Below are 17,145 nucleotides of genomic sequence, written 5' to 3' on the forward strand. Positions count from 1 at the left end.
CAAGTGCCCTTCTTTACACCCATCACCCATCCCCTTCCAGTAACCCTCAGTTTGTTCTCTGTCCTTAAGAGTTTGTTTTATGGTTTGCCTCTCTCTCTCTATCTGCAGTGTTCATCTATTTTATTTCTTAAATTCAACGAATGAGTGAGATCATATGGTATTTCACTTACCCTAATACCCTCTAGCTCCATCCACACTGTTTCAAATGGCCAAGATTTCATTCTTTCAATGGCTGAGTAATATTACGATCATCTATCTACCTATCTATCTCACAACTTCCTTATCCATTCATCAGTTTTTAAAATGTGGGTTGTTTATATTACCTATGAACTTCTAAGTCACGATCTGTGAATTTCAGGACAGGAGAATAAAGCGGTCACCAGGAAATAGTTGTTACAAAAAGGCGGCCTTAGGTGTGACAGCCTGTGATAGATGCACAGGCCCGGGCCGGAAACTCCCAAATCCGGTTGCACCTGCAGCTTTACTAAAATACAGATCCCCAGCGCCACCCCCGGGGGTGAATCCAGCTCCCCTCTGGTGCTTCCCCAACCCACCTCGAGGAATAATGGCCCTGCGGCCGGGACCCACAGGAGAAGGGCGCGGGGCACAGGAGTCCCGGTTGCTGAGACTCGGGCTGCAGGGGCGGGGCCGGAACACCAACAAGAGGGAGCAACGCTGCTCCTAGAGAGACTCGGCCGCGGCCTGGTGACGCACTTCCGACTGCGCGGTGGTGCCGCCGGTGGCGGAGGTGAGTGTGGGGCTGCGGCCGGCGGGGGCGGTGCCCTGGCCGGTAACTGTGGGTGCGGTGGGGATGTGCTTCCAGTTCCTGGAGGAGGGGGTAGGGCGGTGGTCCGCGGTCCGACTGCGCCCGTCCTAGATTCCCGTTTTGGACTTGGTGACCGAATTGGAAGGCGAAGCGTGGATTCCTGTCACAGCCACGAAGCCCCGCACTGTCTTCGGGGAAGATGCCACTGACCTTTCGGGAAGATGTGTCGGAGCAGCCAGTGGGTGGAATATTTGCAGGGGTGAAGTGGATTGTGATATCGCGAGTCTTTTGACATGTTGAAGTCGTACAGGGGCGCTTACCTATATGCATTTCAAATATGGACCGTGTGCCCCCTGACTTCTAACATAGGGTCGTGAATCAGGGCTCAGTGAGAGCACAGAAAAAGCAGAGCCCCTCCCAGTCACCCGGCAGTAGAAGCAGCCCGGCTTTTGGAGAGCACTGTCTTCTGGAGCTGGCAGTTCCAAAAGGTAACTTGGCCCTCGTCTCGGGCTGTTGGGATGACAGTGACTTGGGGATGATTTCTACATTGTAATCACTTATTTGCTCAATTCTAGAATACACATAAAATAGTTCCAGAATTGCTCATTCATACCGTCGTGAAAATTATACGAAAATTATACTATAATAAAATAGTAGTTAAAACATGAAATATTTTTTAAAAAACCACAAACCTCTCTGGAATGTGGCTGATCGTGTATTCAGAGGAAAATTTACGGCCTTACAGGTTTTAATTGCCAAATAGGAAAGAATGAAATAATAAATCCTGCATCCTCAAGAAGCATTTGGGCAGAGGTCTTTTTAACCTTATAGTACCTAGTTAAAATACTGCTTTCCAGAGTTATTTAGTTCTTTTCTTTCCCACCACTTCAGTGTGGTTATGTTATTCAATTATAGTATAGTTAAGCTCATTTGATGTTGTTTGTATTCCTTTTGGGGTTGTCACCCCCATTGCATCCTGGTTGGTTAATTTAATATATGTGTATTTATTTATTTGGATATGTGAAACATGGTTATGAAAGTCAGAACAAAAAGGCAAACTTAGAAGCGTCACTACCCTCCTCATCTCTTCTACTCTATTTCCTTTCATTCTCTTTTCCATCCCAGGCTCCTTTCATTTCCTACCCATATTTGAGGCAACCATTCTCCTTAGTTTCTGATTTATCCTTCTTTTTTTTTTTAAGATTTTATTTATTTATTTGACAGAGAGAGATAGCGAGAGAGGGAACACAAGCAGGGGGAGTGGGAGAGGGAGAAGCAGGCTTCCCACTGAGCAGGGAGCCGGACGCGGGGCTCAATCCCAGGACCGCGGGATCATGACCTGAGCCGAAGGCAGACGCTTAACGACTGAGCCACCCAGGTGCCCCCTTTCTATTTCTTTCTTGTACAAATGACCAGATACACACATATTTTCTTATACTCCTATTCTTTTGTACACAAGAGGTAGCACACTGCCTTTTGCACTTTGCTTGTTTCATTTGACAGTATATTCTGGAAATCACTCCATATCATAGAGATAAGTATGTTTTTTAAATGTTATTCATGCATACCGAAGACTGCATCTAGCATGGCATTTAAGAAGCATAGTAGTAAGATGAGTACCCATGAACGCACCACCCCACTAAGGAGGAGAATATTTCCAGTACTGCTTCTCAACCCAGCTCCCAGCTTCCCACCCCTCTAGAAGTAACAACTATCTTGAATTTTGCATTAATCATAGTCTTACCTATTTATAAAAATAATTTTATCTGATAAAAGAGGTCTGTAGACAATGTTTAATTTTATTTTTGAGCTTTATGCAAATGGCATTGTAGTGTCTGTAGTCATCTGGGACTTGTATGACTCAATATTATGTTCCTAAAGTCATCTGTGTAGTTGTGTGTAATTGTGAGCCATTCATTTTTGCTGCTGGATAATATTCCTTTTTAAAAATGATAGGACAATTTATTTATGTATTCTTAATGGATATGTGGGTTGTATCCAGTTTTCTAGTATTCAGACACTGATAATGAATAATTTTGTACATATTTTCTACATATGAGGGTTTCTCTAAGGCAAAATTTGAAATGTAAGCATGAGTATTGAATTTTATCTCAAATGCCTTTGGCATCTGTTGGGGTGGAGAGTGTGTTTATCTTTCTTTGATCTATTCATGTGGAAAAGTATACAAATCTGTATTCTAATATTAAGCTTTACTTGCATTCGTGGGATGATCCCTTTTAGTCACGGTATGTCACTTTAATGAACTATTGGAGTCAATGCCTTTATATTGGGGATTTTTTTGTCAGTATGCCTAAAGGAGGCTGGCCTGTGGTTTTTGTATCAGTGTTGTGCTGGCATCATAAAAAGGACCAGGAAACTTATTTTGCTCTTCTCTCCTACAGTTTCAGTAGTGTTGGAATTACTCATTTCTCAAAGACTTGAAAAGATTTGTCCGTGATACATACAGGCTCAGTGTTTTGTGAGAGTTTGCTCTTTACTGGCTATCTTAGTTTAATTAGGTAAAAGTAATCATGGATTCCAGAGAAATAGCTACATAATAAAATTAGTAGAGTTGATTTACTAGATTCAAATAGAGTGATATGTTCTTCTATCATAGAATAAGTTTCTCTTTGTAAGTATTCACACTTCAGCCAACAAAAGAAGCCCTCAAAATCTGTAAGCAGAAGTGAATAGACCAGGTTATTTAAACACCAGCCAGTAAAGCCAGAAATTATGAACAGAGAAGAAATTAGCAACAAACTATCCTAAAGAATTCTGCGGTCAGGGACGAAACACTTGCTGACAGGCTATAAAATGTAATTAATATAATTAAAACATGAAATATTAAAAAAAAAAACCTCTGGCATGTGGCAAATAGTGTATTCAGAGGGAACATTTATGGCCTCATAGATTTTAATTGCTAAATAGGAAAGAATGAAAATAAATGAATAAATCATGCAACCTCAACAAGGTAGAAAAAACCTGGGTGGCTCAGTCGGTTAAGCGTCTGCCTTCGGCTTGGGTCATGGTCCCGGAGTCCTGGGATCGAGTCCTGAGTCAGGCTGGAAGCCTGATGTCAGTGGGAGCCTGCTTATCCCTCTGCTTGCTGCTCTCCCTGCTTGTGCTCTTTCTCTCTTTCTCATTCTTGCTCTCTCTCAAATAAATAAATGAAATCTTAAAAAAAAAAAAAAGTAGAAAAAAGCCTTTTGTAGTCTAGCCTCCCCCAAAAGCAGAACACAGGACAGAGGTTTGTGTGCAGGCAGTTTACTTGGGAATGTATTCCAAAGGCAGAGTGAAAGACAAGGGGAGTGAGACAGGAGGGAGAGCCAATACAAGGATGCATTGTCAGGCTGGCCTGTCCATAGGCAGCTGGTGCTCAGTCTTGCAGGATCTTTGAGGAGCCTTGGAATCTCATGTAGGAGACTGAAGGGGAAAATATTTGTCCATTGACCTCTGTCCCCTGTTAGTCATAGGTGGTCTCACAGGCATTGACTCCTCTCTGCCTTTCAGGACCTAGCAGGTGTCCATAGGTATCTGCAGATGTCCCTCACAGGACACCAGAGAAGCCCCAGGGCAGGAATCAGCCATATGTGGTGTAGATCCTTGAGGATGCATTGGTAGGTTATACCTGCGCAAAGCTGGTCAAAGTCTCTGGCACTGGACTGAGACCAGAGGATTTGGAAGGGAACAGAAGGTGTACCTCTCATAGAGGTGGAGCTCTTCCAGAGCTAAAGAAACAAAGAAAGCAGAACTTAATGAACTAAAAGGAAATAGAAAAGAGTGGTGTTCTAAATAAATAGAAAAATTTGTTCTTTAAAAATAAAACAACATTCAAATAGACAAACCATTGTTCAACTTAACTTTATTAGTCTGCTCAGGCCACCATAACAGAATACCATAGACTGCATGGCTCAAACAACAGAAATTTATTTCTCACAGTTCTGGAGGTGGAAAGCCTAAGTTTAAGGTGCCAGACAATTTGGTTCTTGGCGAGGGCTGTCCTTGGGTTGCAGATGGCTGTCTTCTCACTGTGTCTGCATGTGGTGGAAAAAGAACTCTGGGGTCTCTTCCTCCTTTTTATAAGGGCAGCAGCCTTATCAGAGTAGGGCCCCACATTTATGGCTTTGTTTAACCTTATTACCTCCTCACAGGTCCTATATCCAAATATAGTCATATTGGGTGATAGAACTTCAACCTATGAATCTTGGGGGGACATGTTCCATCCGTAACATTAACAAAGGGGAAAGGGTGTAGAAAGCACATATATTCAAAAGTGGGAAAGGCACAGTGGCTCCAGATATGGAGGAAATGGAAAGAATCGTGAACCTGTGTTTTCCACAACTCTGCACTCAAGTTGAAATCCTAGAAGACATGGATGATATTTTAGGGAAACACATATTTTCAAGACTGACTTTGGGAGCAGTAAAAAACCTGAAAATAAGCAGTCCAAATGTTTTGAAAACAGTGAACAAGGCGTGCTGGGTCATGGGACCCTAGATGATATAGTGATCCCCTCTCGCTGGGAGCTGAGGCTCTGGCTTCTTCACTATCAGAGGGCTGGAGAACATGAGGAGGCAGCCTGGGACCTCAAAGGTAAGCCTGGGCCATGCGGGAGGCTGGCTGCCCAAGATCTCCACAGAGATAGTGGGGCTCTTGAGGACACTCAGCTGTGTGAGGGAGCAGGCAGGATGTAGGGGAAAAGCTGTCTCCTCCAGCTCCCAGGGGCCTGACTCAGGTCTCTGTGCTGGGGCCACAGCCCTGCCAGCCTGGCTTCTCCTGCAGTGTAATCGAGGGTGATGCTTGTTTAGAGAAAAACAAGCAAGTCCAAGATCTTGGTAATGTTCTCTTTCTTAAGCTGAATTGTTGCTATGTGGGTCTTTGTTTTATTATGCTTTAGGCCCTGAGTACATTTTATGTCTGCTCTTGTGTATGTGACATGTGTCAGAATTGTGAAATCCTAGGGTTCCTGGCAATGAGCATCAGTGCCATGGCTGGGAGGGGTCCTGGGCACTGAGCCAGTGAACGGATCGCCCCTTTCTTCCTGTGGCAACTCCCGTGGCACTCCTATCTGGACACCGGCTGCCTGCGCCTCACATCTGCGAGGGGCTGTGTTGTTCCTCCTGGCACGGGGCTCGCCTCACACTTGTCTCTCTCTGTTTTTCCTCAGCTCCAGCCCTTCTCTGAGAGGGGGAGCAGGTGATGGCAGCCATGCTCCTGACAGCCTGGCCCCAGGTGAGCTGTGGCTCCTTCAGCTCTTCCTCTGAACAGTTTCACATTGAAGAAAACTGAGAAGGGAAGCTGGTGAGCTTTGTGGTGGAAGCTGGAGGGGCCCTCCTTGCTTCTGCCTGGATCTTGTGGGAAGAGTGGTGATGTGAAGGGATGTAAGCAACCGGAGAGCATCCCTGAAGGCAGGAGTGAAGTGGTCTGCACACCGAGGTTCTTTGCTCCTCGGGTGAATAGGGGACATGGAAGCTGCTCATGGAGGATGCTCCATGCATGGATGTGAATGGAGGGGGATAGCAGAGGATTAGGATGCCCAGGGACTGGGCTGTAGGTGAAGAGGAGTAGTAGGACCAGATCCTCACAAAGGGTGGCTGTGCCTCTAATTTGGTGGGGATGGCGAGATGAGAGGAGTGGGGTCTGGAGAAGGAAAAAGGAAGTCCTATGGGACAGGATGTCTCATTGTGTCCCGGAGAGGCTTTCAGGGCTTGGGTGCAGCGGCTCCAACTTTAGGTCTCTGATAAGAGCTCTGGACCCTCCCCCGCTCAGGAAAATAAGCATGCAAACCAAATTCTCCATACAATTTCAGGGACTTCACGGACCCCTGAAGCGTATCCATGGACCTCCATGGACTACAGGTTGGGAATAATCATAGTCACAGTAACTCCAGTAACATTGTTTGAGGCTTGCTGCGCTGCAGGCACCATACTAAGCCCTTGCATGGACGCTCAGTCCTGACACCTGCCCTCTGAGATAGGTGCTGTGTTGTGCTCATTCTGTCACAAAAGACATGAAGGCAAAGGGGAGTAGAGTGCCTTGCCCAAGGTCATACAGCCGGTGTTTGATTCTTAACTGCTCATCCCTGTGACATGTGTGCAACCTGTGAAGTTAATGTGGTCAGAGTTGTGATGGCTTTCAAGGCAATAATTTTTAGGGGTGATTCAAAAAGAAGCTGACCACTTCAGAAAGAATTCCATTGGTCCAGGTGTGGTGTCGGCTTCATCAAGGAAAGTAGTTGTTAAAGAATCCAATTCAAGTAATGCTTAACATAAAGATCTTTAGGATGTTGAGAGTCAAAGGACTGGGGGTAGGGTAAGGGAGAGGGAAGAGTCAGGAACAATCCCCAGGTTTCTGGCTGAGATTTCCTGCACAGATGTTGGGGGATGTTTGAATTCAGGAGGTGGCGCCAACGTACTAGCGTAAAGGGTGGTGGTGGCGGCAGTGAAGGCATTTAATATTGTTCAGAGAAGTTCCAAGGTCACAGATGAGTGACTTGCAGACTCACCCAGAGGTTGGACTAGAATTGTTGATGGGTGGAGGTCAGTGGAAGGAAGCAAGACAGATCCTGACAGAGAGGAATTGAGGGCATACCCCTGCCAGTGCATCCCCAAGGTTGTTACAAAAGACTGAGGGGGGCAGAGAGAGAGAGAGAGCGACCAGAGGCTGCAGCTGCCCAAAGGGAGCCATCAGCCCTGATGCAGAGAAACAGTGAGTTCTTGGGTAAAGTTGGAAAGGACGAGAGGCATGAATGGGAGAGGGTAACAGAAAATGTTGGATTTTCAGTAAGACGCCTCTGGAAGCAGAATGGGCTGCTGCCCCCACCATAGCCAGTCAGGGCAGTGCTGAGCTGCTGGAGGTGCTTGTAGCAGGGGCAGTGACCGGAGTCAGGCGACAGACGGGGGCTGGACCAGATGGAGGCCATAGCTGTTATCCGGGGGTGGCTGGAGGTTTACAGGTGAGGGGAGCAGGATGGAGAAGCCAAGATCTCAAGTGGGAATGCTGGTGGGTTGGTCCTGAGCTGCATCTGCCACTGAGGACAGGGCCTAACTGAAAGAATGGAGTTGCTTTGGGAGAACTTGATATGGGAATTTTTTTTCTGTCATCCCAACTTAGGATATCTTTTATAAAAGTAAAATATGGCATGAGGTTCCCTGCCATGAGAGATGTCAGATATTCTTCATTGTTTACTTTCCAGGTGCTATTTCTCAAACCTTTCCCCTTGTTATTAATTCTGTGCTCTTCAGAAGCTCCCTCCCCAAACCCTTATACTGCCCTCTGCCCCTCACTTAGGGCCTGAGCCATGGAATTGGCCCTAGGGCAGCAGGAACCTGTTGTTTCAGAAGTCGGTGACCTTCGAGGACGTGGCTGTGTACTTCACCCAGACGGAATGGGATGGCCTGTCCCCTGCACAGAGGGCCCTGTACAGGGATGTGATGCTGGAGAATTATGGGAATGTGGCCTCCTTGGGTAAGGCCTCTCTCCCCCTGGGACCCAGACGCTGCCAGTTGGGGTTTCCTGGCTTATTGCCCCCTAACAGGTTGCAGGTGGGGTCTCTGGTAATCCTTTACTGAGTGGGAACCCCAGGGGCTGAGATTCCTAATCCCCCTTGAGTCAGGGGTTGCTGGGAAGGGTGAACCTCAAGCCCTTTTTGGGCCAGTACAGGACTTGGCTGGGACTGGTGTGCACTCTTTATCCTCCCTCTAGAAGTTGTGGTTTAGACACTGTGGAAAAAAGAAACTTACTGTTTCACACAGCATTATTTTCAGGTTCACCCTCACCCGACCTGCATATCTTGAGGTCTTCTGGGCCCAAGTCTGGGCCATTCCCAACTCCTCCCACACCTTCTCAGGACCCCTCCTCCCCCCACACACATATACCTTCCAAGCTCCCCATCTTTCCAATTGCCCCCATCCCCGACTTTCCCATAGTCATTAGGCATGGGATCCCCTAGCGCTCTTATTTTGCCTTCCCATTGCCAAGACAATCTGAGGAGATGCTTAAGAACTCATCTGTGGGAGATTATTCACTTGTTTCTCCTATTTCTTTTCCCCTAAACAGGATTTTCTCTTCTCAAACCTGCTGTGATCTCACAACTAGAGGGAGCAGGTGAGCTGGGGGGCCCATCTCCACTGGTGGATGGAACAGAAACAGGCCCCCAGGGCCTCTGGACTGGTAAGGGACACACAGGTTGCCTATTATGGGGGAAAGTTTAACTCTTTAAGAAGAAGGTCAACTTAAGCAACATATAAGCATGCCACATTTATGAGCCAGCCGTACAGAGTAAAATTTAAATAAATGCTGATGATTTATAGAGATAGGTACAGTTGAGACCTGACTATTTTTGCAGTTTGCTGTTTCTGATTCCAAGAACAGATCTTTTTTCATTCTAATTCTTTCCAGGCCTAATTTTGGAATTCTGCCTTTCTCAGATGAAATTAATGGATGGTGTTTTTGGGTCCTTGCTACTTCCTAAGCATTGTGCACTTAATGTGATGGATAGAGAATTAACAGTCTTTTTATACAGAAAGGCAGAATAGCCTGGCAGTTAAAAGTACAGTCTTTGAAGTAGACTTGACTGAGGTCCAATCCCAACTGCTATTCCTAGTTATATGACTTCCTAGTTGTGACTTTAAGCAGGTCAGTTATTTGAGTTCTCTAAGATTCAGTGTTTTTATCCCTGAAAATGGAATAATATACCTAACATATAGTGTGTGCTCAATGAAGTATTAGTTTTTATTTATTTATTTATTTATTTATTTATTTATTGGAGGAGACAGCTGTATATAGTAAGCTGTGGGAAATAAAGTGGAAGGGAGAAAGTGCTCTTTATTCAGTGCTTCTCAAATAATGTGCAAGTGAATCACCTGGGTGTCTTGCAAATAAGCATGTTGTCATTTAGTAAGTGTGGCATAGGGCCAAGATTCTGCATTTCTATTCTCAGGTTCTGCCAGTGTTTCTGGTTCCTAGACCATACTTCAAGTAGCAAGCTTCTCGTTGGCTTAAGCAGAGTAGTTGCCAGATGAATTCCCATTTCTTGTGATTTCCCATTTACTTACTGCATTTGTGGTGCATAGATTCTCTTGTATCCTTTCAATGAATCCTCCTTTTTAAAAAGATAGTTTCAGGGCACCTGGGTGGCTCAGTTGGTTAAGTGGCTGCCTTCGGCTCAGGTCATGATCTCAGCGGGGAGCCTGCTTCTCTCTCTCCCTCTGCCTGCCGCTCCCCCTGCTTGTGCTCTCTCGCTGTCTCTCTGTCAAATAAATAAATAAATAAATAAATTAATTAATTAATTAATTAATTAATTTAAAAAAATTTTTTAAAGAATAAAAAGATAGATTCAGTGGATTTTTGTTCATGTGGTCATTCAGCCAGATGAAGGGGGGAAAAATGATGTTGTGGAGCTCCTCAGAGGAGTCTGGATTTCATTCCATAGTCAGCAGACAGTACTGAAGTCTTTGAAGTTTTCGAATAACCATCATGATCTAAACTGAGAATGGAAACATTAATTAGTGTGTGTAGGTTAATTGGAGCAGGAAATCAAATGGCTTTTAAGCAGACAGAAGGGGAAGGTAGGTACAGGGCACAAGGCCCACGTCAGCAGAGTTGACTCTTAAAAAAACTTTCAGAAGGCCCATCCGGTGACATCTGTTTAAATCTCATTTGCTGGAACTGTCTTATGACCCCCCCCACTGCAAGAGAGTGTGGAAAATACAGTTTTTAGCTGTAGTTTCTATTGCTACCTCAAAAAAATTGGAGAACGTGTTAGTAAGGAAAAAAGGGAGAATGGATATTGGTTAAGTAACCAGTAGCATCTGCCACACCATAGGATTTGGTAAATAGAAGGTCACTAGTATAGAAAAATTGGCAAAGAATATAAGTGTTTGATCCACATGAGAAGTACAAATTTTAATCAATGTGAAAAAGCTTCACCCTCAGTAGAAACCAATGAGATACAAATTAAAACAGAGATGCTCCACCTAACACACTTGACATAGGTAGGCTGGGTCCAAGGACCCAGAATGGGTCCTGCAGGACAAGCCAAGAAGGTCCTTGGCTTTGAGTAGGGTAGAAACCAAATGCGAGCCAGGAGGAAGTGAGAGCAGAGTTTATTGAATAGCATAAGTGATAGAGTATGGCAGATGGAGTGTTTGGGAGATTCAGAAAGGAAAAGAGAGTGAGTCTCTGCTTTGCTTGGGGTCTAGGGTTTTTATTGAGGATTGGGATCTGGTGTACATGTCCTCTTCAGACACCCAGGAACTGGTCAGAACAAAGACAAGTGTCCAGGTGTCCTCCATAAAGCACTTATTGCCTGGAGCCAGGGGGTTTTGGCATCAAGAGGTCTAGAGTCGGTCTAGAAAACATATATGACGGCCCTGCTTGGTCATTCCTTAGGTGTTATCACCCGTGCTGGAAGACCCCCAAAAGTCACTAACTCCTTGACCCTTATAAGAAGGACATACATCATTTGTACTGTAAGGTGTGTACAAGGTGGGGTGGGGTACAGGTCCTGGCAAGAATAGAAGCAGGAAAATAAGCAAAAAGCAGTTTTTCATGGAGTTCCTTCAGTTTCCCTGGCTCATACAGAGAACAATTATATTGATGGAGAGAATACACCAAACTGGAATAGACTTTTGGGGATGAATGGGAATCAGTAGTCTTTCCAGAAAGTACTTCAGCAATACATATCAAGAGCCTTTTAAAAGTTTGTCCTTGGGGCGCCTGGGTGGCTCAGTCGTTAAACGTCTGCCTTCGGCTCAGGTCATGATCCCAGGGTCCTGGGATCGAGCCCCACGTGGGGCTCCCCGCTCCGCGGGAAGCCTGCTTCTCCCTCTCCCACTCCCCCTGCTTGTGTTCCCTCTCTCGCTGTCTCTCTCTGTCAAATAAATAAATAAATAAATTAATTAAAAAAAAAAAAAAAAAGTTTGTCCTTGATAGTCTGGATATTCCCTCCTAGAGTATCCTAATAAACTAATCAGAGATACAGACAAAGATGTGCATGCACAAAAGTTTGTCATAATTTTATATAATAAAATGTTGGAAATAACCCAGACATTCAGTATAGAGAGAATTGGTTAATTTAAGATACCTCTGCAGGATGGAATGCTATTTAGCAATTTAAAAAATATTTTTACAGAATAAAGATAATGGAAAATTGTCATTATTAGTGTTAAGGAAGAAAAATATTTTCAATTTTGAATAAAAACATTTTTAGAAAAATGATTGGAAGGAAAATCTTTGGGGGAGGAGATACATCAGAAGATTAGATGTAGTTAGGTGGTTGTATTTCACATAAATTGAATTTTCTTCTTTGTGCTTTTCTGATATTAGGGATGACTACTATTTTTATAATTGGGAAAAGACCAACAGTTTTGAAAATGCTTGCTAGGGAAATCCAGGTCACTTAGGTCTCTTGAGGGTGATTAGAATGAAATACTGGGGCAGGGGGCTTATTACCTGTGGTTGAGGAGAGATGAGAGATGAAAAATAGAGGCAGCATTTTGAGATCAGTTTTGAGAAATTTGGGAACAAAAGATCCTTAGCTCTATTGGGACTGTAGGGATTCCAAAAAGAATGTTAGGGACAACGGCTCCTGGGTGGCTCAGTCGCCTGGCTCAGGTCATGATCTCGGGGTGGGGTTGAGCCCCACGTCAGGCTCCCTGCTCAGCGGGAAGCCTGCTCCTCCCTCTCCCTCTGCCTCTCCCCCTGCTTATGTGCTTTCTCTCTCTGTCAAATGAATGGATAAAATCTAAAAAAAAAAAAAAAAAAAAAAAAAGAACATTAGGGACTAACCAATTTCAGGATTGAGGGAAGAGGAAGAAGAAAAGGTAAGGAGAAGAAGATGGCTTCTCTAAGCAGAAAAAAGGTGAAGGAGGAATTTTGGAAAGCCATGAGTTTAAGTTCAAAGAAAAGAAAAAAAAGTTCTTTCCCTTTCACCTCCTGGTGCTGTAAACTCTTGCCATCCTGTGTTGCTACATGTTGGATCCTGTGCCTTTTCCTTCTTAAGCAGTTTCCATTTTTATCAACAAGGGACTTAAGGACACAGGGATAGCTGAGAAAAAACTGCAGAGTAAAGTGTGGTGTGATGGAAAGAATGCTCATCCGGTGGATAAAACCTAGGATTTTGTTCCATTGCTGTCACATTTAACCTTTATGTTACTGGTTATTTGCATAGAGGTTGGTAATCTTTTTAAATCGTTCCTGCTCAAAACTGTACAGAAAGTGTATAAAGCATACTGGAGAACAAAATCTCCCAAAATTCCTGTACCAATTTGCTCAGTTTCTTGTGTATTCTTCCAGGAGTTTTCTAGGCACGCACATACAAATACATAGGTATATATTGGCCCATTTTATTTTTCCTTTATACAAATGGAATCTACCGTACATCCATTTCTCAGCTTTTTTTTTCCATTTAACAGTGTATCTTGGACATATTTTCACATCAACATATATGGATTTGTTTTTTTGTTTGTTTGTTTGTTTGTTTGTTTTACCGGCTACATATTATTCCACCTTATGGAGGAACCTTAGATTCTTTGACCTAGTTTGGCGATTTTCAAGAGACCCTTGATAACTAGGATTCTTTTTTCTTTTTTAAGGTTTTATTTATTTATTTGACAGAGAGAGACACAGCGAGAGAGGGAACACTAGCAGGGGAAGTGGGAGAGGGAGAAGCAGGCTTTCTGCGGAGCAGGGAGCCCAGTGCGGGGCTCGACCCCAGGACCCTGGGATCATGACCTGAGCCAAAGGCAGATGCTTAATGACTGAGCCACCCAGGCGCCCCTTACCTATGATTCTTTATTCCTTTTACCACGGTTCTTTTCTTTTCTCTAACATGGATCTTACATGATACTTTATGTTTTCTGTTTTTTTAATAGTAGATATTGATGTCCAGACTGACAATAATTTGATAAAGGAAATGTATGAAGAAAAACATAATACATCATTTGAACTTCAGAGGGACTTTTCCCAGGACACAGACTTTTCAGAAGCCTGTATTCTAGAGAAACAGCAGGAAGTCCATTTAGTAGGAAGCATAAAGAAAGAAAACTGCAGCGTCATTGACGGAATAGTGATAGACGGCAGCAACCCTGGGGAGGAGTATTTCTTTAGTCAGAGTCCAAACTTGGATCAGTGTCACACCGTCAGCACTGGAGAGCAGCCCCCTGAACGTATAGGATTGGAGAGAGCCTTCAGCTTTGACACAAAACTTATTCAGCATGAAATAATTCATTCGGGGGAAAGATCTTTTAAATGTGAAGAATTAGTGGAAACCTTCAGGTGTAACCCTCAGCATCAAGATGGCTACACTGGGGAGAAGCCCTATCAGTGTAAGCAGTGTGGCAAAGCCTTTAGCATTAATGCAAAATTAATTTGGCATCAGAGACTTCACAGTGGGGAGAAACCCTTCAAATGTGTGGAGTGTGGGAAAAGCTTCAGTTCCAGTTCCCATTATATCACCCATCAGAGCATCCACAGCGGGGAGAAGCCCTATCAGTGTAAGGTATGTGGCAAAGCCTTCAGCGTCAACGGGAGTCTAAGTCGGCATCAGAGAATCCATACGGGAGAGAAGCCCTATCAGTGCAAGGAGTGTGGAAGTGGCTTCAGCTGCAGTTCTGCATATATCACACACCAGAGAGTCCACACTGGAGAGAAGCCTTACGAGTGCAGTGACTGTGGGAAAGCTTTCAGTGTTAATGCAAAATTGATTCAACATCAGAGAATCCACACTGGAGAGAAACCTTATGAGTGTAATGAGTGTGGGAAAGGCTTCAGGTGCAGCTCCCAGCTGCGGCAGCATCAGAGCATTCACACCGGGGAGAAGCCCTATCAGTGTAAGGAGTGCAGGAAAGCCTTCAGTAATAATGCAAAACTCATCCAGCATCAAAGGATCCACACAGGTGAGAAACCCTATGAGTGTACCGAATGTGGAAAAGCCTTTAGTGTCAAAGGGAAGTTAATCCAGCACCAGAGAATCCACACGGGGGAGAAACCCTATGGGTGTAACGAATGTGGGAAAGCCTTCAGGTGTAACTCCCAGCTGCGGCAGCATCTGAGAATCCACACCGGGGAGAAGCCCTATGAATGTAATGAGTGTGGAAAGGCCTTCAACGTTAATGCAAAACTAATGCAGCATCAGAGGATTCACACTGGAGAGAAACCCTTTGAATGTAATGAGTGTGGGAAATGCTTTACTTCTAAAAGAAACCTACTTGATCATCACCGAATCCATACTGGAGAAAAGCCTTATCAGTGTAAGGAATGTGGGAAAGCCTTCAGTATCAATGCCAAACTAACTAGGCATCAGAGAATCCACACTGGGGAGAAACCTTTCAAATGTATGGAATGTGAAAAAGCATTTAGCTGTAGTTCTGACTATATTGTACATCAGAGGATCCATACTGGAGAGAAACCCTTTCAATGTAAGGAGTGTGGAAAAGCCTTCCATGTTAATGCCCATTTAATTCGGCATCAGAGAAGCCACACTGGGGAGAAACCCTTTAGATGTGTGGAGTGTGGCAAAGGGTTCAGCTATAGTTCTGACTGTATTATACATCAGACTGTCCATACTTGGAAGAAACCCTATGTGTGTAATGTGTGTGGGAAAGCCTTCAGGTTTAGCTTCCAACTTAGTCAGCATCAAAGTGTCCATAGTGAAGGAAAATCGTAATGAGAAGGATGTAGAAAACTCTCAAAGTTAATGAAATGGATCAGGTATCATCAGATTCGCCGTGGTAGAAAACCTTGAGGGAAATCAATACGGCATCTTCCCATGGAAACACATCTTTTCCATCTTACTTTTAAAATCAGGAATGATGACTGGTTAAAAAGTAACAACCAAAAATAAATAGCTTGTCTTATACCAACAACCAATTAGAAAATATGATGAAAGAAAAGATCCCATTCCCAACAGCATCAAGAAAAGTGGCTCTCCTAGGAATAAACTTAAGTATTACACAGGGTCTATATGGAGAAAGAAATCTCCATTGAGGGCCAAAAAAGGTAAAATAAATGGGGAGAGAGAGAAACCTTGTTCTTGGATAGGAAGATTCATGTAGATATTCACTCTGCCTAAATTTACTTCCCTTTCATTTTTGACACCAAGCATGCATCACTTTTGTAAAGAGGATAAACAATAAAGATTTCCGTAGAAAGAAAAGATGAGTAAATTTTTTAATTTCATGGGAGAAAAAATATATATAATATATATAAAATATATATATAAATATATTAAATATTTATGTTCTTAATAATCCCAAATAAAGTTAAAAGATAAAGCACAAAAAGAAATACCTTTGTAAAATTTATGATATAAATGTTTAATATGTAAAGATAGGTTTTATAATCAAGAGAAAAGTAATCTAATAAAACCCAGAAAAATGACATTAGCAGGCATTTAAAAAAAAAAATCTAATAAAGAGATGTTCAGTCACAGTCCTCTAAGGATTGAAAATGAAATACGCACACAATCATACCCAAGGAGCCCTCAGACCGCTCTTCCGCAGACCCTCCCATAGACACACATAGTCACACACAGTGTACCCTATGTACACAGAGACTGTACACCCCCATAGGCCAGTGACATCAGCTCCTGCATGTTCTGTAGCTTGAGCAACCAGTGTTAGCTAGGGGTGCTACCTTGAGTATTTCAAAGGAGCCATTCCTGTTAGAAAGCTAATGATGTGGTATAGGACCTCAGCAGAGTGTCTGGGGGATGCCACTGTGTGTAAGTCCCACTGCTCTCCCCCAGACTCTGGGAGCTGAGGAAGGGTGGAGGCCAGACCCTGGAGCCCCAGAACATAGGAAGGAGCACGGCCTTTCTTCCCCCTCATCTGACCCTGATTCTCTGCCGTGGCAAGACCAAGGCAGGGATTCTAGGAGGGTCAAGAACCACTAAGGACAGAACCTACTGTCTGGGATCTGCTACCAGTGTCCTCTGTGACCACGGTCTCTCTGGGTCTCAGGCTCTTGTCAGTGCAGGGTGAGGGCTGGTCCCAGAACTCAAGGCCCTTCCCACCCAGATGGTCCCTGAGGGTTTTCTCCCTCTCTCTGGGTTTGTTACTGTCCAGGACAGGTGCTCTGTTCAGATTCTAAGGACAAGAGGAGGAAGAAAGTTAGACACCTGTGGAGCCTCATGAAGTCACACGGCTCCATCAGCCAGTAGTCCTGCCATCTTGTATCCTCAGTGCTCCTTACTCCAGCCCAGGGCTGCCTGGGTCCAATGGGAGCCTTACCAGGAAAAAAGGAGCCATGGCACTGGAGACCTCTGTCCCCTCACAAAAGCTCTTTTTCTGAACTGGAGCTGTGGGCCTGGAAGGGCCAGGATTAAATAAAGCCTTTCTCCCTTAGTCCGGGTGTGTTTTGTCCCTACAGCACACCCT

At 44.1% G+C, this 17,145-nt stretch overlaps 1 protein-coding gene across 4 annotated transcripts; it reads left to right on the top strand.

Moving 5' to 3' along the window:
• The first annotated feature begins 1,132 nt into the window (after positions 1-1,132).
• Positions 1,133-15,996, top strand: ZNF23 (zinc finger protein 23). Of its 4 annotated transcripts, none has more exons than XM_021703120.1 (5): positions 1,133-1,254; positions 5,934-5,998; positions 8,107-8,233; positions 8,825-8,938; positions 13,642-15,996. In XM_021703120.1, exons 2-5 carry the CDS (start codon positions 5,966-5,968, stop codon positions 15,432-15,434), a joined length of 2,067 nt encoding a protein of 688 aa, XP_021558795.1. In that variant the 5' UTR covers positions 1,133-1,254; positions 5,934-5,965; the 3' UTR covers positions 15,435-15,996. The 4 variants fall into 4 exon arrangements, with proteins under 4 accessions (XP_021558795.1, XP_021558820.1, XP_021558802.1 ...); XM_021703145.1 differs by having other exon boundaries at positions 1,221-1,254; positions 5,934-6,067; positions 8,057-8,233; XM_021703127.1 differs by lacking the exon at positions 1,133-1,254 and adding an exon at positions 5,316-5,359.
• The last annotated feature ends 1,149 nt before the right edge of the window (positions 15,997-17,145 follow it).

This window comes from Neomonachus schauinslandi, chromosome 16, assembly GCF_002201575.2.
Source record: "Neomonachus schauinslandi chromosome 16, ASM220157v2, whole genome shotgun sequence".
In the NCBI taxonomy this organism is placed as follows: Eukaryota; Metazoa; Chordata; class Mammalia; order Carnivora; family Phocidae; genus Neomonachus; species Neomonachus schauinslandi.

Coding starts and splice junctions, on each gene's coding strand:
- ZNF23 (XM_021703120.1), top strand. CDS start 5,966: ATGGCAGCCATGCTCCTGACAGCCTGGCCCCAG. Junction 8,234..8,824: donor TGGGAATGTGGCCTCCTTGG/GTAAGGCCTCTC, acceptor TCCCCTAAACAG/GATTTTCTCTTCTCAAACCT. Junction 8,939..13,641: donor CCCCCAGGGCCTCTGGACTG/GTAAGGGACACA, acceptor TTTTTTTAATAG/TAGATATTGATGTCCAGACT.